Source organism: Pieris brassicae, chromosome 5, assembly GCF_905147105.1.
Source record: "Pieris brassicae chromosome 5, ilPieBrab1.1, whole genome shotgun sequence".
Taxonomy (NCBI): Eukaryota; Metazoa; Arthropoda; class Insecta; order Lepidoptera; family Pieridae; genus Pieris; species Pieris brassicae.
Window position 1 is genome coordinate 19,575,787 of NC_059669.1, and position 27,848 is coordinate 19,603,634.

General features: G+C 36.1%; 1 protein-coding gene across 1 annotated transcript; it reads right to left on the reverse strand.

Annotated features, from left to right (window-relative positions):
• Window positions 1-14,477: 14,477 nt before the first annotated feature.
• LOC123709456 (mediator of RNA polymerase II transcription subunit 1) lies at window positions 14,478-25,552 on the reverse strand. The gene is made up of 13 exons (XM_045660837.1): window positions 25,148-25,552; window positions 24,483-24,616; window positions 24,047-24,170; window positions 23,724-23,840; window positions 23,316-23,454; window positions 22,684-22,930; window positions 22,309-22,438; window positions 21,785-21,907; window positions 20,502-20,682; window positions 20,044-20,278; window positions 19,094-19,290; window positions 18,621-19,005; window positions 14,478-17,695 (listed from the first exon to the last, which is right to left on the reverse strand). Exons 1-13 carry the CDS (start codon window positions 25,304-25,306, stop codon window positions 15,118-15,120), a joined length of 4,749 nt encoding a protein of 1,582 aa, XP_045516793.1. The 5' UTR covers window positions 25,307-25,552; the 3' UTR covers window positions 14,478-15,117.
• Between the last annotated feature and the right edge of the window lie 2,296 nt (window positions 25,553-27,848).

Sequence of the window (27,848 nt, forward strand, 5' to 3'; positions counted from 1 at the left end):
AATACAGTGTATATAGCAATTTTCAGCTGTTTATAGAAAAAGTATTGGAACAGTAGCCGAGTAGCTTAGAATTTAAGCATTCGACTTTGTAGATACTGGCATATCTAAGATTAGGTAATTTTAGGTAAATTTAGAAATCTAAGTATGACTCCGTAACTTTGGCATACTGGAGTTAGAGTTTGCGATAAGTCTCGATTTTTATCATAAATTACCCTTATACATATCAATCAATGACATGATGATGTGTTATACACAAGGCTGACAGTTAACCATACTTATCTGCAATAATGATTAAAAAACCGACACCATAGACTTAGGACTTCGGGACTTCATACCTATCTTTATTGATTAGATTGATACACTTAATTCTTAGTACATACATTACACAAACTAATTTATTATATAACAAAATACATTGGATTTTGCCTACCACTAGTCACTTTTTGTTATCCTAATTAATTCCCGAGAATTTATTATCAATTGACGCTAATATAAACATAGCATTGAGTTATAAAGCGATTAAAATTTACGAGAAAATAATTAAAAATTAATAAATAGAAAATTAAAACAAATTTCAAAAGTTTGGTTACTGTGGTTTACTATTACTAGATAACTTACCACTTATTCTTTGAACGAGGAAAGCACCGGCTTACCGGGGGTCACGGGCACCATCTACCAGGCGCCAACTTAAATGTTTAATTAGCGATTGTGCACTTGAACCCGTCGTCCCAAGAGAATCTAATCCAAAGGGAACAAAATTGAAGTTGGAGGAAAGACACATGGAGTATATATGGGCAGAGGCTGATGTCAATGCGAAGTGATGTAGGGCCTAAAATTTTGCCAGTGTCCGGCTTCCCAATACCCCACTGCCACCAACTGTGACCCAATAAAATTGAAATGTGATAAGTGAATGATTCCATAGAGTGGGACACCGAAGTACAAAAGGAAATTTAAAATGAACAGCGGTAAGTGTATCCAGAATACGGTGAGAAAGATCTTTAAAATTTGATATTGTCGAGTTAAAGCATTCTTCAAAAGCTTCTTTGAATATCGGTGCCCTAAGAGGTACTGCGGTTTTTATTATTTATTTTTATTGGCTGTGTCAAAATTCTCACCATTTAATGTTAGACCTATTTAACTAAAATCTGATACTAATCTGAACTTGCGGTGAATATGAGCGGGTAATCAGGCGCCAAAAATCTCAAAGTTTCTCATAAAATCCATTATCATGCGAAGAATTTATTAATAATAAAGTAGTCCTAGTTGAGATTTTTCTATATTAAAATTAACATTCACATAACATCGAACAATTTTGATAAATTCGAACATTTTTTTTTTCAACAGGTCGTCGATGCAATTACGTGACTAAGAAATGCAAATATTTGTTTACTACATTTGTATAATGTTATTATTGACTTATAAATGTAATATTGTTTTGATAAAATATTTTATATGTACATGTTATGAGTATGCAGGTACATAATAAACATTTAAATGTCGTTGTTTTAAATAATAACATAACCTCATTGTTGTTTTCATCGTTTTATAAAAGGTTTTAATTTTAATTAAAATTGTTTTAAAAAAACAAATTAGGTTTATTTGCTTTACGAACATTATACGCCGTATAACTGTCGCAGTAAAGTAGTTAAATCAGAGAGTTAATTGAAAATCTAAATTCAATCAAGTCGCTAAAGTTCCGTCAGACAAGTAAGTGAACGAAACGTTTAACGAGTTTCCTAAACGTTCCTAGGTAACAAGACTAACATAACCTAACCTAACTATTTACAAGAAAGCAAAACACGGAATGTCCAAGCTCTCAGTTCTACAGGATCACACCGAAATAACAATAACAAATTAAATAATCATGGCGGAGTTTTGTTAATCAACATGCTGGCTTCCGATCAGACAGATAGTTAAATGTTTTCGACACTGCTTTATTTAAATCAAAATGCAGCGACTTGATTGAATACCGACATTTAATTAAGTGTTTAGAGATTCAATTAACTCTCTTATTTAACTACTTTACTGCGACATAACCATCAAAAGCTGCAAACATTTTCGACATGTCACGTTGTAAACAAAACAAAATATTAAATTTACTATGATCCTAAAGTTTTCTTAATTCTTCTATTTATTGATATGGTTTTCCGCTTAGAGCGAATATTAGAACAATTACGTACTCGCTTTTTTAATAGTACTGCTACAAAAATATTAATGTATCCAATATTTCAATTAAAAAACACATGATCACATCCTCTTTACTAAATATATTGTTGCTTTTCAACGTTCCATTTTTGTGCCATGTCATAGTAACGATAATAACACACAGTTCTTATTAAACTGTATGAAGGATTTTTTTTCATATTACGTATTGTTTCACAACATTTATATAATAATATTGTGGTAAAGAAATACAACCAAAATATGAGGCTAAAATTATAGCTTGTTTCAGTATTTATGAAGACATAGCACTGCTTAAACTTCTGTTCTCATTGAATTTGCCGTTGATGTCAGCAGCGAGGTGTCAGCAAAACTGCAACTGTAATTATAACCTTTTTTGGGTACTTAAATATTATAAAAAGAACAAGAATTATATATTCTTGTTCACATATAACACATGTTAATAACAACTTATTAAATATTAACGAATTACTTAATGTTGTGCAATATTCATCGATATGAAGAGATAATATATGGTTGACTTACATGATAATAATGCAAATTTTAAAATATAAATGTTTTTGGTAATAATACTAAATTGCTCTAAAGGACTTAAAAGTCACGTCACGGAGTCACGTGTACATTTCACGTTGCATATGATTTTTGTTTTTAATCCATTTAATTTTTACATTGAAAAATAACTTTTGACTATTCAAATGTACAACAAAATCGAGCAGACAGAAGCGAATAATCCAACACAATGTACGTGGTAGGTAAGTAGACTTACCCAGGTACGCGCCGAGTATAGACTCGAAGTAAAGTGCATTCATTATATTAAAGGAATTATAAATGTTTAATTTAATATCGATCTTCTTTTGTATGATTTTTTTAATTCTAAGTCTTCATTTATATTTACTTCAAGGAAGGCTTCAAGCTAGGCCTTACATTTTTTTTAAATGTTATACCAGGCAAACGGGCAAGAGGCTCACCTGATGTGAAGCGATACCGCTGCCCATGGACACTCACATTGCCAGAAGGCTCGCAAGTGCGTTGCCGGCCTTTCAAGAATTGGTACGCTCTTTTCTTGAAGGACCCTAAGTCGAATTGGTTCGGAAATACTTCAGTGGGCAGCTGGTTCCACATACTGCCTTAGAAAACGCTCAGTTGTGGAACGACGGACGTCGAGGTGATACGGATGGTATTTTGTATTTTGCCTTGACGTCCGATAATGAAACTCAGCTGCGGGTATTAGACCGAACAACTCTTCTGAACACTCCCCATGGTAAATGCGGTAGAAGATGCAGAGGGACCCAACATCTCTACGCAACGCCAAGGGATCAAGCCGCACGGAAAGTGATTGGTCGTCGACGATTCGAACCGCTCTTCGTTGAATACGGTCTAGTGGAAGGAGCTGGTACTGGGGAGCTCCCGCCCAAAGGTGAGAACAGTATTCCATGTGGGGCCGAATTTGCGCTTTATAGAGTTGCAAGCGGTGGCCCGGAGTGAAGTACCGTCTCGCCTTGCTGAGCACACCAAGCTTTTTGGAGGCTAATTTATTGCAGAATAAACAGGGTCGGGGACGAAAGCCGTACTGAGAATCGCTAATCAGCTAGCTGCCCTCTAGATACCTCAAGAGCTGGCCGTTAATAATGGTTTCCATTATTTTGGAGAACAAGGAGGTTATTGCGATTGGGCGATAGTTGGACGGATCAGAGCGATCGCCTTTTTTAGGGATCGGATGGATCAAAGCTGTCTTCCAGCACTTCGGAACAGTGTTGAGGGAGTACAGGTACCGGAAAAGGCACGTTAGGACCGGAGCCAACTCAGGAGCACAAGTACGCAGCACAATTGGGGGGATGCCATCAGGCCCGCTCGACTTATGGATGTCCAGGAAAAATAAATGTTTACGGATAGCACGTTGCCGGAATGTAACTTCAGGCATCGTAGTATCACACCGCAATAATGTCGGTGGTTCCTTCCCCAGATCATCCAAAGTTGAGTTCGACGCAAAGAGACAGCCTAGAAGATCGGCCTTCTCTTTTGCAGTATGGGCCAGTGAGTCATCCTCCCTATGCAGTGGTGGAATAGAGGGCTGACAGAAATTCCCTTGGACAGCTTTGGCAAGAGACCAGAAGGCTCGAGTTCCCGAAGGAAGGTGGGCCAATTTCTCACCAAACCTGGCAATATGCTCTGACTTTGCCTTAGCGATTTCCCGTTTGAACCTCCTAGAGGCTGAATTGTATGCTTTTTTACGTTCGCCGATAGCCGCATCACAGGATGTCGCCGCTTCTGCCCAGGCTTTAAAGCATTCACGCTTACGGCGCAAAGCCTCTTTGCACGAACGCCTAAACCAAGGCTGGGACTTGCCACCGACCGGCACCGCAGAGAATGGAATAAAAAGTTCCATGCCCTGCAGGACCACATCAGCGACAGAGTCAGCGACGGCATCCGGAGTACTCAACGAAAAGCAAATGGGCCCCCAAGGGTAGGGCGCAAAAAAAGACCGCATCCCGTCCCAATCTGCTGACTTATAGTGCCACACACGGCGACAGCCCGCAAAGCTAGGCCGTAAAGGGCGCGTGAGCGGCACAATGCTCCGTACCACACAATGATCTGATGAACCCAATGGCGGGTCAACAGAGACTTGGATGTGAAGTCAGCAGAAGGTCCAACAAAGAAGGTTTATGACCATCCACATCTGGTATTCGCGTAATCGCAGGGACCATTTGCGTCAAGTCGTAGGCTAGAGCAAAGTCGTGAAAGGATCTTCCCGCGTGATGGGTGGTTTCAGAGCCGAGCCAGTCGGCATGGTGGGCGTTAAAATCGCCAAGTATCACGATTTCAGCGGTAGGAATCCTTTCGAGCAGGGAATCTGTAGCCATTTGGATGTGCTCAATGAGTCGGTCAGTTTCGGTATTTCCGCTATGGGACCTATACAGGCATGCGTAGTATCGCGGATAGTCATCGCAGTCTACGCGCAGCCAGAGGTTAGATAGGTCCCTTCCTTCAAGCGTCCCGAGGCGACGAGAACAGATATCCTCTCAGACGTACGCGCAAACTCCAGCCCGCGGCACAAATGAATGTTCCAATTTGTACCCCAGGTAGGAGAGGTAAGAAGTATCAGCCGGGAAGGAAATCTGAGTCTCGGTAAGAAAGAGCAAGGCCGGCTTCGCAGTCTCTAAATGATAGTGGACAGCGTGGATGTTGGAGTTGAGCACCCTAATATTTGTAAAGTCCACGGCGAGTGTGGATGGGGGTGCCTTTGTTGGATTGCTCTGTTTGCCCCGAGACCGATAAATTTTTTTTAAAGAGCGCAGAATTGCCCCCCCCCCCCCCCCCAGAATACGAAAGGCAGCCTGTGCGTCCACCACCGGGTGCTGAGTATCCCGGTGGTGGACACCCAGAGAGGGGTTCTCCACCGCAAGCGCGTGTGGTACCCCCCTGGGGTAGATTCTGATTCTTCTGCACCTTCATATTTCTTGTAGAGAGGGGGGGGGAATGGGCTCCGGGAATCTTTCTCACCGCACGAAACGCGAGTACAAGAAGGCGAACCTTTTGTATCACTTTACGCCGGTTCTGAAAGACAGTGGTACTGCCCCGGTCGTGCCTGCCCGTTTGGCTGAAGCCAGGAGGCAACAGCATGGCACTCTCACTAGGAAGATTGCGCTGGTGAAATAACCTCTGTCACAGGTTATTTCACCAGTGGGCGATGGGGTCGTCACGTCCAGACGCCAAAAGACGGACCGTGCCCATTGCGCCTTGTACAAACAAGCATTTAGTGGGAAATAGAATTTGCTCGTTTTTTTTAATAAGGACGAGAGGTCTCATACAATACAGTTTAATGGTAAAGTTTATTTATCTTTGAATTCAAAGCCAATGTTTTGGTAAAGTTATCGTACTGTTATACCTTTATTCTGTTAGCCTTAGACTGACTTAATTTTTTCCTTTCGTTACATATACATTTTGCACCTTATATTAGGTCCTTACATATGAAATTGGCGTTTTGTATGGGAGGAACAAAAAGTCGAATATTTTTAAATATAATATATTTAATTAATCAAAGTATAAACCATTGTTTTCTATGCACTTTTGCCATCTCATAGGTAGTTCATTTTACTAAAAAAACCAGTCGGACGGGAATCAATGCCAGTTCATCTCTTCCGTTCTATGCCCTTGATTTGAAAAAGTAAATGCAAAAGAAGCATTTAATGTATATTTATTTTTTTGATGTTCACAAGTCTGTTGTGTTACCTATATGAATATATGATTTTTGACATTGACTTGGCGTGGCGTGGCGCCTGGCGTGAAAAACGAACGCCAAACGAATTTGTATTACAATGGTCACGTGACAAATCGTGAGCTAACGACATTCCCATGCAAATTCATCTTAAATTTATGGAGCTAAGCAATCACACCCCGCGTTATCAGCCCATATCTTTTAATGTTCTCTTGCAATTTTTAAGAGGTATTTTGAGATAATTTCCGATTTTGTACATACTATTCGCACCACTTTTGTAAGGATCTGCAGTTGTTTCAGAGCGATTATGAAGCGGTCAAGATTTGAGGTAACGAATCCTAGGGTAAAATATAACAAGAGAGCAAACCCATGACATTTTTTGTTTAAAGTTCTGTTAATAATTATATCGGTAACAAGTTTGCTTGCTGTTTTCTCCCACGAATTCGAATTGATTTTTAATAGATTGCTCGAATTTGCTCACTCATATATTTTTCTTTAATTTTATTAGTAGACGATAGTAACATTACCATACTAATGGATGGTGCGTGGTGGTACTCATCTCGTTTTAAGTTCACAACCCGTTTGAACTCTACTATTTAAGAGGCTAACAATAGTAGAGGAAATTTCACTGCCTGCAATTTTAATGTTTATCTCGTTATTATTAAGGCAAGAATCTTATCTTAAATTAAAGTATTTTATAATTGGAACTTCTAACGGCTTTACTAAAAAAATGTTCAGTTTAATATTTCAGGTTCAGTTCAGACCCTGTTGAAATTAGAAATAATATTCCTATTATTTTTAATTTCTTACCTATTTTGTTTATTAAAACCTAAACATAACCTAATCAAATATACAGAATTTACAGTTTTCTTAACCTACGTAGTAATAATGAAAATAATTAAAAACAAATTTAAAAGCTACCACGCTGGCATTTTATGGCTTATTCGTTAAGCGAGGAAAGCACCTAGCTCTGGGATAACCGGTACTTTCTAACAGGCGTCAATTAAATGATTAATTGATGCCTGTTAGATAGTATGATTAAATGATTAGCGCCTGCGCCCTTGAACCCTACGGCCTCTACTCCAAAGGGACAAATCGAAGTTGGAGGAAAGACTTGAATAGTTGAACCGTTTATTATTTTTCGCCTGCGGCCGCGCTAGTTTTATTCCTTATTGATATTAAAACGAATTTATGTAGTTGTAGGAATATCGTGCACTTAACATAAGCGAGCTGATGTTTGAGAGTACTTATGCGTAAAATTAGGACAAACCCTTGTATACTTTATGGCTCTTTAACAAAATTTATCAATTTATCGCTGTAAACAAGATGCAATGTCACATTTACAACATTGGAATCGGTCGCTGCATAAATTAAAAAAATCACTACTACTGGCGCTACTACCTCTTTAGGATTTCTTGGATCAAAGACGGTTTACTCACGATGTTTCCGTCACCATTCCAGATGGCCTGATGCCAGAAGGCCAACACTGCTCTAACTTAGTAGTAGTAACAATATTGACGCAATGATTTACCTTGTCAAACAACATGAGTATAAGCCTTATGTTTCGACGAATTATAGGTATTAGTGATCTGTTTATATTCAGTATTTATCTCTTCAGTTGAGTCACTGAAGTTATGTTGTTGCGATGTTACGTTTGTCATTCAGACATGGATAATATCTTTATGTAAGAATTATTTCTGATTAATCCAACAATATGTCTTTTCAATACGTATCTGCATTAATTAGGCTTTGAAATGAGGTGGTAGTTATTTCTATGACTTGTATAAAATGCGCTTTTAATTCTTACTTTTTAGATCATTTACAATCATTAGGGCAAACCGTATTTTAGTTTGCAAGTACCACTCTTCCAGTGCAGGTAAAAGACGCCATTGGGATTTAGTGATAGAGCTCAGCGACCGAACAGTAACTTCTAGAAACCCAACGATGGAAAATAAATCATATATAAAAGAAAAAAAGTAGAAGATAAATTTAGCATGCATACACAAAGTTGTGAAATTTCTATGCATGGATTTTCTGCTTAAAGCGGTGTCTGATCAACAAAGAACACTCCGTAGACTTCGTTTACCATCACATGCACCATAAATACATCATGACGCCATAACAATAACTAGAACCGGAGTTACAATCGTACATTACAAAGGTACATTTTCGAATGTAAACATGTGTGTCACCGGAACATATATCAGCCTGTAAAGTAAGATGCAGTTAGTAAAACAGTACAGAAATTCCAGCTTAATTTTCATTTTGCCTCGCAACGCTGAATCAAAGAGCGCATGCAGGAACTCCGAAACAAACTACTTCACCAGAGAATTGTCACCCTCGCACAGGGTCTCTCGTGCGATGCCTTTTAACCAACACGGTGGCTTCCATGCCTCCTCTTTAACGTCCAAATCTGCCTTACGCATTCGATATCAACGAAAAAGCCGAGTACTTAGCCGTCAAGCGCGTTAAACACGTCAACCGCAAAGTCGTCGTCGTCGTCCTGTGTCGGTCGCCGAAGTTAAAACTCTAATCAAGACTTCACTGCCTCAAAAAATACCAGGTCTCGACGCAACAAGCTCTTCCGATGCCTCCCGCCCCATCTGATGTGCTTGCTAGTGGCCATATCCTATTGCCTCTTCGAAAACTGCACCTTCCGCAGTGGAAAGAGGCGATTTTAATTGGTATCCACAAACCAGTCAAGCCCCGTAACAATGCCACTAGTTACCGCCGCCCTATCAGCCTTCGCAACGCGCTGAGCAAGTTTTACGCCAGTAGTCAAACAGCGACTGCTAGACTTTGTCCTATAAAACGGGCTCGTTAAGGTCATTTCAAAGTCCAGTACCTACCCCACAGTACAAATTTGAATTCCTAATAAACTAAAGAGTTAAAAAGAATACTATATACATAAATATATATTAATATACATAAATAATATTACATATATAATACATTATCTAGCTAATTATAATAATCGCTAATTCATTTCATTCATTTTTAATTAAGGTTAGGATAAAATGTGGCAAGAACAACACAATTAGTGCGTTAAATCGAGTGCAAATTTCATTTCAAAAATTTTATTCACAAAAAAAACAAACATACACTATCCTTCAGTTCTGAACCAATACGATAATGTAATTAAAAAAATATTTAATATTAAATACAAAGCGTAAAATATGTTAACAGAAAGATATGAATTACTATACATATATGATAACATTCTTAGTATGTTTATATCATAAAATACTTACGGGGAATATGAGCGAGAGAAAGTAACCAATAAATTCCAACGTTTCTCATAGAATCCAGCATTTTTATCATACGAAGTCTTTCTTAATTAGGGTGGGTAATCCGAGTTGAGACTTAGCGCGAATTAACCGTATGCGAAAATGCAATATGTTTACGCTGTTTCATTAAATATTATCACGATTTATTTATTTTGATTTTAAAATTAACAGCTTGTGCTTTACAGCTGGGGTAATTTCATGATAACATCGAATAATTTTGATAAATTTCGAACATATATTTTTTTAAAGACGTCACTCCGAACTCGTGACCAAGGAATGCAAATTATATTTGTTTACTACGTTTGCATAATCATATTAATGACTTGTAAATTAAATATTGTTTTGATAAAATAATTTTATATGTATATGTTATTAGAATGCAGGTACATTAATTAACATAGAAGCATGTTGTTGTTGTAAATAATAACATACATACTCGTTGTTTTCATTGGTTATGATTAAAGATTTTAATTTTAATTAAAATTGTTTAAAAAAACAAATTAGGTTTGTTTCCTTCACCAACATTATACGCCTTGCAACCATCAAAAGCCGCAAATATGTTCGGTATGTCACGTTAATTAAAAAATGACACGAGTGTGATAAATACTAAATGTTATTAAATTTACTATGATTCTAATAAAATAAATCAATGGCGCTACAACCTTTTTAGGTCTGGGTCTCAGATTTCTGTATCTCTTTTATGATCATTTGTTAATCGAATAGACTAGCAGGTAGTTGATCAGACTCCTGTGCCTGACGCACACCGTCGACTTTTTGGGTCTATTGGTGTACAGCCGGAGATCGAATTAACGATCTCAGGGATGAGAGTCGCACGCTGAAGCCACTACTAGGCCAACACTGCGTAATGATCACCAAGATCCTAAGGTTATCTTAATTCTTCTGTGCTTACTGCACTTGCGAGTTATACGTATAATATATACGTATAACTCGCCGCCGTATAAGTTTTTCCGCTTAGGGCGAATATTAGAACAATTACGTACTCGCTTCTTCAATAGTAGTACTACAAGAATATTAATGTATGTATTGGATAAAATTCAATTGAAAATCTATATTTCACATGATCACGTTCTTTTGTTGCTTTTCAAAGTCCCATTTTTGTGCCATGTCATGGTAACGATATAAACACGCGTTCTTATTAAACTATGAATGAATATTTTTTTTTGATATTACGTATTGTTTCGCAACATTTATATAATAATATTATGCTAAAGAAATACAACCAAAATATGAGGTTAAAATTAAAGATTGTTTCAGTATTTATGACGACATAGCATTGCTTGAAAATCTGATTTCTGTTCTGATTGAATTTGCCGTTGATGTCAGCAGGCAGTAGCGAGCAGATGTCAGCAAAACTGCAACTGTAATTATAACCTTTTTGAGTACTTAAATATTATAAAAAGAACAAGAAAAATATTAAAATATATAGATGACTTTATTTTATTTGATGCCAATCAAGAGAATAATAATATTTTTTAAGTTACATGGTATTTTGAAAGAAAGGAACAGCGTAACAACGTTTGAGTCAAATTTCAAGAAAATTATCAGTCTTTGTGAATTGTCCTGACATATTATTAATATTTATTTATAGCCGACGACGACGTTTGAAAAATAGCTATATTCTCATTCCATAGATAGCTTTGGTTATTTACAAATAAGTGTGGGTACTTATTTAAGAATTAATACTATACTTAAAAAACTTAATCTTCCAACTAGTTGGAGCCAGTGCCGGAATAAGCCAGCGCGGGGCCTGTAGCAAATTTTATCAAAGGACCCTGGCTTGCTTTAGGTTCTCAAGTTTAGGGTATTAAATGTAACAAAAACCGTTACAAATATTTTTTTCTGGTTCGGCAAAGTGACACCTTCAATATAGCCTTCTTTAATTAAATCATGTTCTATATTTTTTTTTTCAAGGACCCCTACGTACCAGCCTGGGGCATGCAGTCAGTCAGATATGTGACCGAGTAGCAAGATAGCAGGGGAGTGTCGAAGTCTCCCCTTTCTTAAAAAGGGGCATTATTAACTAAGAGGGTTGGCGTCTCCCGCCGGGCCCGGGCGACAACTACTCCGGAAATATCATGATATTTATGGGCGAGTCGGAGCCCTCTGACCGGCGCCACCCGCGTTACCTCTCGTGCTATTAATGTCAGTGTCATGTTTGACGATCTTGCCGCAGAATTTTTCCAGCTGCGATCTGTGCCTAAGCAACATGTCGCATAGCCCATCCCGGGATATCCTCATGTCAGTCTCATGCCCATTCCGGATATCCTCATGCTCTATATTTAACAAAGTGATTAAGATGTTCTTATAAAAAAATAAAAATCTGGCCGCTTGAAAGGTAGTTGTGGTATAGATGCTAGTCAAAATATGTCGATTATATTTAAATATTACGGTACAAAGTTTGTAAAATACTTCTAGACTAAATGTTGTTGTTGTTGTTGTAGAATGTGGAAGGGAAGTTTTATTACGGTTACGGGTACGTTGGAGCGCGGGGCCCCAAATTCGCGAGGCCCGTAGCATTTGCTACTCTTGCTACGTGTCTAATCCGGCACTGGATGGAGCTGCGGCTCATAACAATCAGAGATCAGTAAAGTTTCAAATCAGTGTTTCTCTACTTGGACTGGTACACCAAGATATCCTATCTACGATATTTAAGGTACTTTTCCCTGCCCCTTAGTTTTGGGACACCCTGTATATATAAATAACAACTTTTAAAATAACACTGAATTGCTTAATGTTGTGCAATATTACTTACATGATATACAGACTTACACGATGATCATGCGAATTTTAATTGCGTATTTGGTAATAATATTAAATTTCTCTAAAGGACTTGAAACTGAGGAATCACGTACACATTTCGTTACATACATTTTTTACATAATTTGAATATAAAGTGAGAAATTGATCGTTTACTCTCATATAATGCAGTTTAATCGTTACGTTTATTTATATTTGAATTCAAAGCCAATGTGTCGCTGGTTATGATTTATCGTACACAACTCTCCAAATGCACATATTCTAAAAAGCGATGCGAACTTAACTCTATGTTAATAAAAACCATATCTGTTATATCCCATTAATAAAAGGAGAAATAATCAGAAAAATTCTGAATGCATAAATCGATGCATGAAAATTTTAATCAATCAAGAACACTCCGTAGACTTTGTATACCATCACATTTACTATAAATATCTCATGACGCTATAACAATAAGCGGAAGCGGAATTACAACCGTTAGGTACATTTTCGAATGCAAACATGTGTGTCACCGGAACGAATATCAGCCTATAAAATAAGATGCAGCAGCCTTCGATGATTAAACCGGGACTAACGCTTAAGCCTAACATTTTTGGAATCAAACAATGGCTCCGTTGAGAATACTTTTCAGTTTGTTCTTCTTGTTGTCTGCAGTTTTTGTTCAATCTCAGCCGATAGATTCCGAGTTAATGGAAACAGCTGAATCGCAAAATCCGTTTTTGCCGCGTTTTGCAATGAAAAAGTTAAAGGAGAGACGGGAGAGAGTTCGGGCTCAAAGAAGGAATTATAAGAATCAGAGGAGCTTCCAGCCTTATTACAACCCAAGGTGGTCTCCAGCATACCCATATTATTATGTGAGTTAACTTGTTGTAACTATGTACACATAATCTCCGCTATTAGATGAATTTTTTTATATTTTATATTCCTGTTTTGTGGTTTAAAAACATGTACAGCTTATTTCCTTAAGATAAAATGTATGAAGTAATGCTTACGATTCAATCAATAAAATTTAATACGTTTCGTAATCGTTATAGTTCTATAACTTTGGTCAAGACTGAAAATTAAAGTCAAATCAAAATCAAATACATAAAACTCAATTTAGAAAGATTCTAAGTGTATAGAAATCATGAAAGTTTAGTAAAACAATATACATATAAACACAAACTTAATTTTCGTATTATGTGATAAAAGGTGTAATAAGTTTTTTAATTTAAATTATTAATAACGATAATATTTACGAGCAACACAACACCAAGGGCGCCCTACTGCCCCACTTAAATAGCCCCGAAGATAATATGACAAATAAGATCACTCATAAGGTTCTAATTATTTACATAAATAGAACCAACTTACACCTTTCTTCGACCCAGATTATTAAATATAAATATTGTAATGTACAGTTCCTTAGTCAGTCGCTAAAACTTAACCGAGATCACTTCTTTCCAGTAAAAATGAAGACGCACGTAATTATAATCCTAGTTTTTGGACTCTCTGCATACGCAAAAACCATAAAGGAGGTGACCGCAGAAACGGAAAATGGAGCACAGATCACAGACAGTTTTAACGACCCACAGACAACAGAGAATAGTTTTGTGACATCGGAACCAGAAATTGATTTAAATTTAAAAAACGTTGATGCTAGTATGGAAATCGTAATCGAAGAGAACGTAGAAACGCCGTATGAAGCTGTAACCGACATTGATCTGGGCGAGGTGTCACCCAATGAAGGTGACTTCTACTACAATGACGTCATCCACAGAGACCCCAATGAAATAATGGATACTGCTGCCGGTTTCGCACCATTACCTTTTCTTAAAAAGAGGAGAAAGACACAGAGACCGTATGCAACAAGAAGATTCTACCAAAAACCTTACGCTTATAGAAGATTTCAGTACTTTTACCCCTATTATTATGGGTTCTACCGCCCGAGCTCTCTAAGATATTATAATTATTATAAGTAAGTTAGTGTCATTTTTAAATATTATTATAATAAAAGAATTAAATATTTCATCACGTTTATTTAAAAACACCTTTAAATAAGACAATAAATGCTACATATACCAATCCCATCCATTTTTATCCACTATAGATATTTTTATAAACCTCATGAACTAACTAGCACAAATTATAAAACATATTCATTGTTTCTTTTGGTTTTTTAAATTACATTAACAACTTTTAGTAAAGACCCAAGTAGTAAATTCCATTTGTTATTGGTACAATGTTTAACTTAAAAGTTTATATAGATTATAATATGTAATTAGGTGGGTTTACATAATTTAAATAAATAATATATTTTATTACCCACTAAGCAAAATACGGAATATGGAGACAACTATTCAGTAAATTTTGTTTAATAGTATGAACCTTATTGTAGGGATTTATTTATTACCAATTTGTTCCATTACATTTTTACTTAAAATAAAATACCGTACTCAGTATAAAATAATTAATTTTGTATAATATTGGTGACCCTTTCAAAAGTAAATTATGAAAAATAAGTTCTTATAAACTCATGTCAAAATAAGATATCCAATAATAATATTTTACATCTGATTTGTAACAATAAACAAATAATATCTTGTTCATTTTAATACAATTTACATATAAAATATATGTACAACAAACATTTTCTTATACATTAGTCGACCAAACTTATTTCCCGGGGCCAACCAGGGCTTCATCCATCAGTTCATCATCGGATATACAAGGGGAGTTTGAATGAGGAGAAGCAGCGACTAACGGTGACGGAGCTGGACTCTTTGACAGCTGCAAGAGAGCAGGAGATGGCGGATAGACAGGTCTAACCGCAACCATTCCAGAAACCTTACTGGCAGAGGACGATGAGAAGTCCAACAGCATTTCAGCCGCTTCCTGTGGAGTAGTTGCTCCACTCCGTGGGACGGACCCACTTGTTGGCGGTTTCATGCAAGAATCTGCACCCTTTCTATCTTCAGAACTTCCCTTTGGCGCTGGAAACCCCTTTGCCATATCTGTCTTAAAATCCAATGGCATTAAGGGATACGATCCCGAATATGGCTCTTTGCTATCATCTTTTGATCTTTGTGTGCTTTCACCTTTAGCTAAGCTTTCTGACACTTTTGAAAAATCCGCCGGTTCAGCTTTGGTAACCAATGTTTTTGGACTTACACCACCCATATTTAGTAAAGGTTTTGGAACATTCAATGGATAACCAGATTTCATTTGATCACTACTTCTGTTTGGGGTGTCGAAGTGGGGAAATGGATATTTATTTTGATCCATGGATCTAGAGAAATCGTTGACCATAGAACGACTATCGTATTGAGACACTGGATTGTTTTTGTCGGTAGGGTTCTGATTTTTCAATTTTGGTATTTGAAATTTGCTCGTATCTAATGGTTTAATTAAACCTTCAACCAGAAAACTTGCATCTTTGGAACCCTTAAATCTATCACCGTCGACATCATCTCTAGATCCACTAGGACTGGAATGCCGTTCAGATTTCGATGAAAATAGAGATTTTTCAGAATTACTCATAAGCTTATTCCTTGACTTTTCGCGTTCCCTGTCACGCATAATTTTGGCAAGATCAGAACTACTGCTTTTTGGGGACCCCGAACTGGATTTAGAGCTCGACTTCGATAAATTGATACCAGCATTACTGCTACTGGATGATTTAGAGTAAGGCACTTTTGGTGAAGCACTTGCGCTAATGCTGGAAGAATCTGATGGACTCATATTTGCTTTAGGCGGCGTGGAGCCAGGAGTCAGGTTCCCAGATTTAGAAGACTGCATTACTTGAGTCTTCTTGGACGCAGGTCCACTGATTACACCCGGTTTTAAGCCCGTGTGAGTTTTCGGTGATCCTTGACTGGGGGGAGTCAACTGTGGAGAAGATTGTTTATTGGAGCCAGAATAACTTAATTTGGAGCTCCCACTTGAGGATTCCTTCGTTCTTGTTTTATTGATAGTAATCTTCATTCCATCTAAACTGGGTTTCACCATATACTCCTGATTTTTGCTTTCACTCATTTTTAAATTACTGCTTCCTGAACTGTTTTTTGAATCATTGAATTTGCTACTACTACTAGAAGAACTAGATTTGGAGGGTGTTATTTCTGAATCAGTTCCACAATGTTGAGCAGACTTAAGCTTGTCTATGACTGCACTAAGGGAACCTTTTCTGTTGCGGGCTTGACTCGGGGCATTCGACTTGTTAACCTCAACATTTGGTGGTGAAATCAAAGGCTCAGTGACAGGACTATCGCACGTAACTGGAGTAATTTCAAGTTGTTTTAATTTTAGTGGATTTTTTAATTTTGGGCTACTTCTACCCGAACTAGAAAAAGATAATCCGGAGTGTTTCTTCTCTTTGTCTCTCGAAGACATCGATGACGATCCGTACGAGTCTTTAGATATCTTTTTCGTGAGGTCATATCCTGTGGTGCCAGATTTTCCTGAAGGCGAACCACTAGTCGCAGACTTCAATGTAGACATACTAGGTTTCCCCGAACCGGACGAGCTATGTTTAGGGGAAGAGATTGTGTGGTTTTTTGGACTGGAATACCCAGCCAAATGTTTGGGACTACTTTGTACTGGAGAATGCCTGGGGCTATTATGGTGGCTTGATGTCCCAGAGGGTTTACCCATTTTGACGGTATTTGGACTTGGGGACTTTGTTATAGATACGGACCTGCCGTGTGTAGGACTGGGACTAAATTTTCTTAAAATAGAGTTTGGGGATGTCGACTGCAATGGTGAACCATCGGTTGGCTTAATACTGACTGACACCGGTTTTGTAAGTGGGTCTTGTTTCGGCGGGACTTTTTCAGGGGGTCCCATGGAATCATCTCTTCGGCGCTTCTTTTTCTTTTCCTTGCTACGTTCTTCGCCAGATTTGCTTGATTTCTTCTCGGATCGTATGCGGTCATCCATAGACTTCATTTGTGAACTAGTAATAGGGGTTATTGTTATAGAACTGGGCAATGCCGCGGGTGGAGCGGCAGTTATAGGAATAATCTCTATCCCGTGCCTTCTATCCAGACATAGCATAGAAGACAAACTAGACGCTGAGCTCGAACCGGATTGGTTTGAGGAATTTGATGTAATTGGTGTAATACTCACAGAAGACGGCATATATGATTTGCCGTCCGTGAGATCTAGGAGCAACGAAGACGTACCTCTGTTGCGAGATTCTACTTCTTTATTTTTCACTTTTTGCCTTTTGTGCTCGGACTTATGAAAAGAATTCCTGAAACGAGATGTATTCAATTAATTCACTTTACTTAAAACGTCAACTTTATATGTTATGAAGTACATGACACATTAGACAGTACAGTTAAACATCCTAAAGGTACGATTCCACTAGTGTGCTGCACTGTACGGCACAGTGTGGCATAGCGTACGGCACAGTGTTGCACAGCGTACGGCATAGTGTTGCATAGTGTACGGCAAAGTGTTGCACAGCGTACGGCACAAATGTTTGTTTTGGTCGAATCACTCAAGCGAACAATAACAAATTGTGCGCGAATATTCCGTTAAAGTTCGCGTACGACTGTGCACTTGTGAGCGCACAGAGTCGTTGTTCGCGAACTCTATCTTGCTTCCGCTACCAAAGCGAACACATTGAATTGTGCGCGCACTCTGCCATTTTGAATGATCTAGCATATATTACAAAGCCCAACGTATTCCTGCCTATCCATATCAGCAATTGTTGGCTATCTTCACAGTGAACAAGTGTGCAACAGTGCTGTAACAAAACTTTCACACGGCATTGCCGGTGGAGACAGAAGCCAAACGCGATACGTGCTTAGAACGTGTTCTGCTATTGTTTTGCACAAAATGTTTGTAAACAAATGTGCTGTACGCCATTTTAGTGGAATCGTACACGAGTCAGTCAATTAAATTACAGATTTTAATTTTAGTTTTTATCGGCTATTTATTTTGTTTAATAAAAATAAAATATAAACTAGATAGCGCAAAGTATAACTTATATAATGGTATATGAAATTAAAAATGTATCAAATAAAGCTAGCCTAGCTAGCCTACGTTTTAAGAGCTTTCATTATGTATGTCATATAATAATCAAATACGAAATAGAATATATTTGTACATTAAGTACGTTATTTTTATTTTTCACGACAAAAGCAATATTAAACATTCCAATAAATACATACCTGATTATATCTTCAACATCGCCATCGTTCGAGTTGTCAATATCAGACGAGGTCCGATTATCGGTTCCTCCCAAGGCATCCGCATCCATCCCTGACAGTTCCAGATCTGACGTAAAATCATTCTGCGAAATTGACGACTCCTGTCCCTCAATATCGTCATTGGTAGAATTACTGTTCATCGTATTGTCATCCTCGTTATAACCGTCAGAATTGTCACTCTCACTGTCAGAAGCGCCTAAATCTCCCAGACCGGGTTTCCCTTTCTTTGTGGATGGCCACAGGTCTGATTTACGTTTTTTGACCTTTGGATCCATTTGGGATTTCGAGTCATTCGAGTCCTGACACATCATTGACATGTGGTGCTGCTGATCAGACAGGTATGCGCCTAAAACAATATATTTAAAAAATATATGTCAGATTTTTATTTAAGAGATGAAAAAACTGAGAAAATAAGACATATATATTATACTCACCCCCCTGATGCGGATGCGAGACCGAAGAGGGGTAAAGGGCTCGATTGTGGGGCGACGGGGAAGGCGAAGGGGAGGGCTTGTGGTCGCCCCCGGGGTCGATGCCCCCCAGGCCACAGCTAAAATTCGACTCGAGACCGGAGTAGCCGCCGTTCATTTGTTTCGCTGCCGCTTCCCGCTCCCAGATATTCACCAAAGATCTGAATAAATGTTATATAAAATAATATATATAAAATAACGATTATAACCACTAAATAAACGGAACATTTTTACATGTAATTTCATTTTTGTTAATTAATAGTAATAAGTTTCACAACTATTGTAAATAACTTAAAATATTATTACGACATTATGTTAATGTTCTTATTAAACTCTATGAAAATTAATATGACTTCTGCAAGTCATTTTTTATATGGCTGATTCTGCGGATTTTTGTGATTAATCAATCTAAAGATTTATTTATTTATATACTCTACCATTAGGTTATTTATTCTCACTAAAGTTTCCTGGAAGACATCGCTTGTTAGCAATAAAGCCGCCCGTTGCATCCCTAATAATTTATGTTTGTGTTTATTTGTAATGTATCGAAGTTTTAATTAAATAAATAAAAAAGGTATATAAATAATCCCTAAAGCAACTCAGACACCGAAGCTTAATCTATGACTTGTCAAGAAACTTTTACTATACGGTTCGAAACATTTCTGAAACACTTTTCATATGATTGAGTAACGTATTAATAACCACGTGCGGAACCAAATTATACCATAGATTATTAAAATCACACAGTCAACATCAGGCTGCTACAGGACGCAAACGGGCAGGAGATTCGCCTGATTTTAAATTATATACACATGGACGCTCACAAGCGCGCTGCCGGCCTTTTAGGAATTGGTACGCTCGTTTCCTGAAGGACCCTACTAAATACTTCGTACGTAAATAATACGTTTTTTTACCTTAATGTGATTGGTATAGAATGGCTCTTCTGAAGGACCTTGCTGATATAGTCGTCAACGTGGTCCCTGGCTGGCGAGTTTAGTGTGTACACTGTGGCGCGCGGCGTTGCCGGTTCGCCCAATTCTAGTTCGACCGTTGCCATAGTCTCGTCTAACGGGTGTTCGAGGGATATCGAAATGTGTTGCCATGACAACGCGCTCACCTCGAACATTAGTACGCTTTCTAGGTCCACAACTGAAAAAGATGACGTGAAATTATATTATTCATAGTTAATTAATTTGTTGAGTAATTACGTAAATAAATTCGTGTTTATTTTAATTTTATATATAATTTGATGTAAATCCCTCTCACATTATTAATAAATTAAATAATATAGTATTTTTTGTATACTTCTTAAAACAAAATAATAACAATAGTATTTAGAATATTATAGTAATTAGAAAGGTCATGTCCTCACCATGTTTAGTCTGTGCGCGTACGCATGACGCAATGAGGGCGTTGAACAACGCTTGCTGACGTAACGCGGCGAGCAATTGCGGTACGTGGGAGGGATGAGTGAAGGGAATGCTTTGTACCACACAGCCTTCGAGTCCACGACGTTCACAGAGGAAAAAGCACTGCCATTGGTCTGGCAGCTTCTGTAAATTCACGATATAGGGTTTTTTTTTAAATTTTATGTTTAAAAGCTTAGGCAGTAAAAAAAAATAATTGAAATAACAGAAATATAAATTGTTATGAAAGTAACCACTAAGTTGGTTTGAAGAGCTGGGATCCCTGTGTCAGTGTACCTTTAACGCTGGCAGCATTTCCTCGCTGTATTGCGATACTAATGCATATTAGATTTTTGTACCGAAAAAGGAAGACAATAAATATAATTTAATTTAAATATTATGTAACATTGAAGAAAATAATTGTAACGTTTTAAGTCAAAAGTCAAAGCGAAAATTAATTATAAGAGCGAAAACAAGAAGATTCAAGAAGAAATAAATATTGATATACATATTTAAATAAAATGGAGCGCTCGATTTTTCAATTGAAACTAAAAGACAAAGTCAAAAACGATGTGATACGAAGCCGTACAAAAACAAAACACGTTGTTACATATACAAAAAAGTTAAAATGGAAATGGGCACATTCAGGCAGATGGATCAAAAAGAACCTTAATTGGAATGGCCTAGTGGGAATAAAAAAGAGAGGATGCCCACCAAAAACTTGGGAAGATAAAATAAAAGGAATAGCGGGGAAACTTTGGAAAATTGTCGCAAGGAATAGGCACAAATGGATGAAGCTGGAGGAGGCCTTCACTCCGTCAGTGGTCGCATACTAGTGAAATCATAAATGACATGGACTTAGTGTACTCGAATAAAGGCTATTTATATTTTTTATTTTATTATTATTACACTTTACTCAAAATAGAATAGTCAAGTACTTTACAATCGTTTATCCAATTCATAAATTATATCACATTATTAATTAGAGAAATTTACTTTTTTTTAAATAAAATTAGTGTACCGGAAGAGTACGTTAGTACGTTCGAATCACGTACACCAAGGAACTTTCCTTTTTACGTGCTATAAGCACTATCTTATCTTGGCACGGTAAAGAAAGTCTTCGTGAGGAATCCGGCATGCCATAGACCTAAAAATCGATTTATGTCAGGCACATAAGGGTCACTTGCCCATTTGACTAAAAATACCAAGAAACAAATACTGCTTTTTTTCGAGTGCTAAAATATCTTACCACAAACAGTCCTTTACTAAGATTCAACTCGATGATCTTCCCTGGAACTAGACTATTGTACGCCTGTTGAGCGATCAGTCCCAACATTGGCTTACTGTTCGCCCAATCACCCCCAACTTCCACCTGTCAAATGTCATGTCAACTATGAAAAAAGGGTTTATTGTACTTTGTCGGTACACACAATTCAATTTAAAAAATTCCGAACAAAAATGAGGACCAACACCTAAACTTAAAAAACTTCTTAAGCTTAGCCACTGAGCGTTCGGGCCAGTCACTGGTTAGACAGGATCTTCCCTTTAGGTCGGAAGACAGACTTCTTTCACAAGTTTGTTCAGTCAGTATCAAAAGTATCAACAACAAAATTTGATATGTATTATAATTTTATTGGACAATATTTCGGTCATAAAAAGTTTTTTTTCTGGTTCATACATAGGTTGAAACGCTTAATACGCAAACTCAGTCAAGTTTATTTTTTCTTAAAGTTTTTGTAATAAAATCGGATAACAATATTACTAGGATTTTACCTCAGTAGTGGCATGAATGAGCTTCGCCAGTCCAGCGCATAGCGGTGTTGGCTGTGACAGTTTAAGCGTGAAGCAGGCTGGCAACATCGCACTGTTCTGTGGCACCAATTGTGCGTATACCGGACCGTTGCTGTGGATTTTTGAATTTAGAACTAATATAAATTATCGTAGTCAAAACTATTGCCATAATATTTAAAAAAAAATTATCGTGGATCGTAATCGTCTTTATTATTTGTTATAAAGGTGTTATCTGCCTTTTCTATTAACTTACACAAAAAAACATTTACGTAAGCAAAAAATATGCTATGTAATTACTTATTGTATGTATGTATTAACAATTTACTTACTACTACAAATATATATGTTAAAATTTACCCTTTCCCAACTCGCTGTCCACTAGAAATAATAGGAGCTAGTTGCAATTTATTAGCCGCTGAACCCTCTAATAGTACTAGGGCTGAATGACCTATAAGCGTGCGACTGGGAGTGACGAGTGACGTAAGCCCGTTAGAGGGAGACGGACGACCGTCTGTCAGTAACTCCGCAGTAAGGGGCTGAAGTCCTTTGTCCTTGTCTAACAGTTCGTAGGGCGATACGAAGTATGTTAGACGCATCGCGTGTCCTGAAATGAGGGAGAGAATTATATGTATTTGGAATTATTATAACATTTAGATTACTTAAAAACTTCTCATTTGGATGTTTTAAATATAATTTATGTTTAAGTGTGAATATAATAGCTATTTTCCTATATTTATAAAGAGAATGTGATTTGTTCCGTTGATTTTATAACTAAACTTAAAAAGTGTTAGATAATGTTGCTGAAGCTATAGATTATAATTATTTATTCTCATAATAGAAAAATAATATTTTCAAAATATTGTTTGAAGTCCCAAACAGTCTGTCAGTCAGACACATAAATATTTTTTTTAGGACAAATAGGTGATCATGTAGAGATCCTTCCCTATAGAGCACTTAGCTACAGACATATAAAAAATAATTTACTTTACCTCCTCTCCTCCGTTGTAGGAAACCAATAGGACTTTTATGTACTTGTGTCCAAGGATCTTTTATGAAACTTTGCAGCTGTCTCATGGTGCATAAGTCTTCTTCTAAACTTTGCAAAGCACTGAAAGCTTTACATTTCACCTGAAATTAATTTATTAATCTATTTAATTTCAGGTTAAACTTTCATTTATTGAACTCTCAGATTACACTTTAAATTTAAAAAAAAAATCCACATACAACGACTCTATCATTAGTAGTTTGTGATAACTAATCAATTGTTTACCATTGGATTTTGTGATAGATGCTTGCCCATATAGTAAAGGATAATATACGGAGGAAGCCTGTTTCGCCAGAAGCCGGAAATTCTCAGTATTTCGTTATTATAAGAAACACACTGAAATTAAAAATACCTTCTTCTCTGCATTTAACTGGTAAACAGCTGTAAGCCCTTCAAGTTGTGCAGTGAAGTCAGCAAAATCACCTCTTGCGATACACTGTACTAGCTCTTCACAACTTTGTTGTTCAATCTGTATTTTCAAAGAAATAATCAGTATTTGTATAGTGAAGGTTATATTAAAATATCTTTTTCATCTTCACAAAAACATCATCAACAACTGCTTTGAAAACATTCTGCTGACTTTTTTAGTCTTATCCTAAAAAGGGTAGAGTTTTGTGACACTAAGTAATTTTTATATCATAATGATGAAGAGTAAAGCTGAAGATGTTACTTTACCTTGCCCTCATGATGTATTTTGACATCTTTCACATTCCCAGATGATTCAACCAATATTTCTAAATAGAACATGTCAGAAGATATAAAAAGATTTACTCCAGATGTCCCAACAACAAATTTTAACCTGAAATATATAATATATGTTAGAATATTATAATTATGTACATGTCATTGTTATGCTATTGAGCACAGAATCTACTTTTTGTATGTTTAGAGAAATTCATTTATATCAGTAGGTTGCAAAAACTAGTAAATAAAATCCTTCAGGAGCTTTTGGAGGACTTTAATGACATGCATTAATGTGCCGATAAAATGTTTGCAAATCATAAAAGTTAAAATCAAATTTAACAAAACTTTTGACAAAAGTTTAGGTCCTATCAATAGAGCAATCTAATAGGTCTAAATATTATCTAATGCTATCGAAGCAATCACATACCCAAGTTGTCTTGATAAGCATTCAAGCCTCTCAATAAGGCTTTGAAGTGAGCTAACTTTGATACAATGCTGTAAGCTATCTAGGCATTTCTGTAGAATTATTCTGTCAGCATTATCTATAGCCCATCTTTTGTCCTGCAATAATACATATAAATATTTAAATATCTAATAAAATAATATAGAAGAGACAGAATAACTGCTTTTTATTAAAAATTAAAGGATTTTTTATCTCAAATTGAAGCTCGGAAAACATTCAGTTTGTACATTAGTACATTGTACAAAGTTTTGATTTTACTAAACATGTAATAGATTAAGATTTATTATGTAACAGACTTTTAACCACAATATTGTGTAATACATATTATTACTGTAATAGGAATTGGTTTAACTTATATCATTGAGAAGAAGCTAGAATTGTTAAGTAGTCGGAAGAAAAAAAGAGCCCTGTCTATTTAAAATACCTAAAATGTAAGTAACTTACAAATTGAAGACTTATCCCTTATTAATAATATGTAACTATTGATAGGTTCCTTAATTTAAGCCTTCATAGGAAAAAAATCCGTTTTTTTCATTTACTTTTATCCAAATGCCAAATTTAATTATTATTCATACATATTTTATGAACGGCAACATGCCAAGTTAAATGTATGGAATTTTATAACATACCAGTAGAGCCATGCGAACTGCTTTAGATGTTTCAGATAAGTTTTTATATTGTGATGTTTTAGACCTGAGCTTTTCCATCAGAATTTCTTTTTGTAATTCTTTAGACTTATCATTTAAGCCGTTCGTAGGAGGCATTGCAATAGGTTTTGTATCCGTCATCTTGGCGTGAATGATTTTGTTGTAATGTTAAGAAAATTACTAATAGTTTTCACAACACTTTTGTATACACAGATGTTATTTTTTTTCGTAATGTTATGGACTTTTATAAGTAAAGTTCCAAGTTCTATTCTATTTTATGGTTTGACTAAAATTAATTGTCTATATATGTTTGACTAAATTAGTCATTATTAACGTGTTGAAAGCATCTTTTAACATGCACTTAATTTACTCAGCTATGCCACAATCTAGCCGATATAATATAAAAATTTAATGAATGTTTGACGTTTACTGTTTGAGTTTTGACTTTGACAATTTACAATGTCTTACAGTTACCCGGTTGTCATTGACAGAGTGTTTTTTATTCGCACATAGGGCTGGCCAAAATCTTTTGACCGTCAATTGTCAGCATTTGTGGATGTTTTTTTAATAAAGTATTAGAGACTTGTAAGCGCCGATGATGATAAACATGACTTCTTTAGCGAATTATAAGGAAAAGAAAGGCAATTACTCGTTTTGGTCTTCATAACCACTTTTTAATTGTTTATAAAAAGCTTTGTAAATAAAAAAGGGTGTGTACTTATGTACACGCGTTCGAAGTTATAATTCTTTAGCGAAACAAGATAATTTTTATCTTTCGCAATGTTAGGTTTGCAGAAAAACAACACTAGAACTAATAGAAAAATTTAACTCTTATCATTTGTCCCTAACGCGCCAAAAGAAGTATAACTTCAAAAAAACTAAAATGTTTCTAAGCTAGCTATAGCTAACTCCAGGGTGTCGTTTTTTTTGACGATTTGCGCACATCGTAAAAATTAACTTTCATCATTTTTCTCTGATCTGCCAAAAGAAGTATAACCTTAAGAAATAATAAGTACTTCCTTTTCGTGTTCCGGTAAAAAAAATGGTTTTTGGACGCACATAAATTCTATATTTTGAGTGTTACAGTAGTTTAATCTTATTTTAGTTAGTTTAATCTATTTAGAGTTAGGACCACAGTTGTCAGCATGTTACTGTTTCCACTAAACGTCCAGCTACGTAAAACATGTAATGAATTTGCTTTGCATGCAGTAGAAGAATAAAAAATAAGTTTAATATACCTACTTTTTCGGATCGGCTCAGTCAATTTCATGAGCTTGCGAGGGAATACGAAACAGCTAAAAATAAATGAACAATAATACAAATAATGTCCAATTCACTGTTCTTTTAGGGGTTTTTAACGATCCAATTTACACAACATTGTCCAATATTCTGCAAGAATGCATAAAGAGTTAACTTGAACTTCTTCTACCGTAAAATTTTAGTTACTTACTAATACTAATTGTTTATGAAGAACTTACTAAAAACTTTTTAAATACATAAAAAAACAAACAGAATCAGTGATCACAGGTTAGCATAGCTCTACAGATGTATATTAATTTATTATCGAAAATGTTATAATTGATAAATAGTTTAGTCTATTGGTTAGGCTACACTTGTTTTTTTTTGATGTGCGCATTTAATACGCATACGCTGAAGAAACATCATGTGTATATAATATGATATAAAAATCGATGGCTTCATGTCATGAACAATTGATAACTTGAACTTTTAAATCAAATTCAGGAATCTGCGCTACTGTTTTTTTCTTATTATGTAACATACTAATTGTGAATGTTACTAATATCGCGCGGGTTATGTGCTGTAGGAATGTATGTGACAGATGACTTGCACACTCTTAATACACACTGAAGATGTTATTTAAAGTTTACACTTAAAATTTAAAAAGAACAGGGTAACTTGAAAATAGTTATATTCCCGTATTTTACTCACGTATGTTCACAAGTAAAGGGTTCAGAAACGGGTTAAGTGAGAGGTACGGCTAACGAATCTAATTAAAGGCACTCTTTGAGTCTCTTTGAAATACGATAGATACCTTTTACTGCTCTTGATGCAGGACAACGAGTTTATAAGTGTCTGGTCTGTAGGTCTCAAAAAGATGTCCATTTGATATGAAGGAGGAACCAATTTGATAAGTATAAGGGCCTAGCTATATATAGCCAGAAGCATTATGCCGACATCTACGAGTATGTTAAGTTAAAGAATACCGCTACTAACATCATCCAATTCTGTATGAAAATAGTAATATTACTTGTAATGTTGCGTTAACAATAAAACTTGCGTTATTGTCACTTTTGTTTCTAAATATAAAAAGAAAGATTAATATACCTGTATTAGTAGTTCAGGCAGGGTTCACAGCTCTTCCATAACACAATAAATAATACATTCCATACCATTTTTTTTAATTACCATTTTGAAAATTTTTAATACTGTTTACAACAATTTATTGTCTTTTTTTAACAGATAGCATTACGTGACGCGTGACCTAACGAAATACAAGAGGCCTTTAAAAAAAAAGGAAAAAACTTCAAATAAGAATTCAATTTACTCAATTAATATTAGGAAACTCTCTAACAATGTTCACCGTAGACTGACTGTTGTCGACTTGCGATTATCTTTCTATTTTCTAACTGATGATGATTAATTATGAAAAGGACTTTGCCAC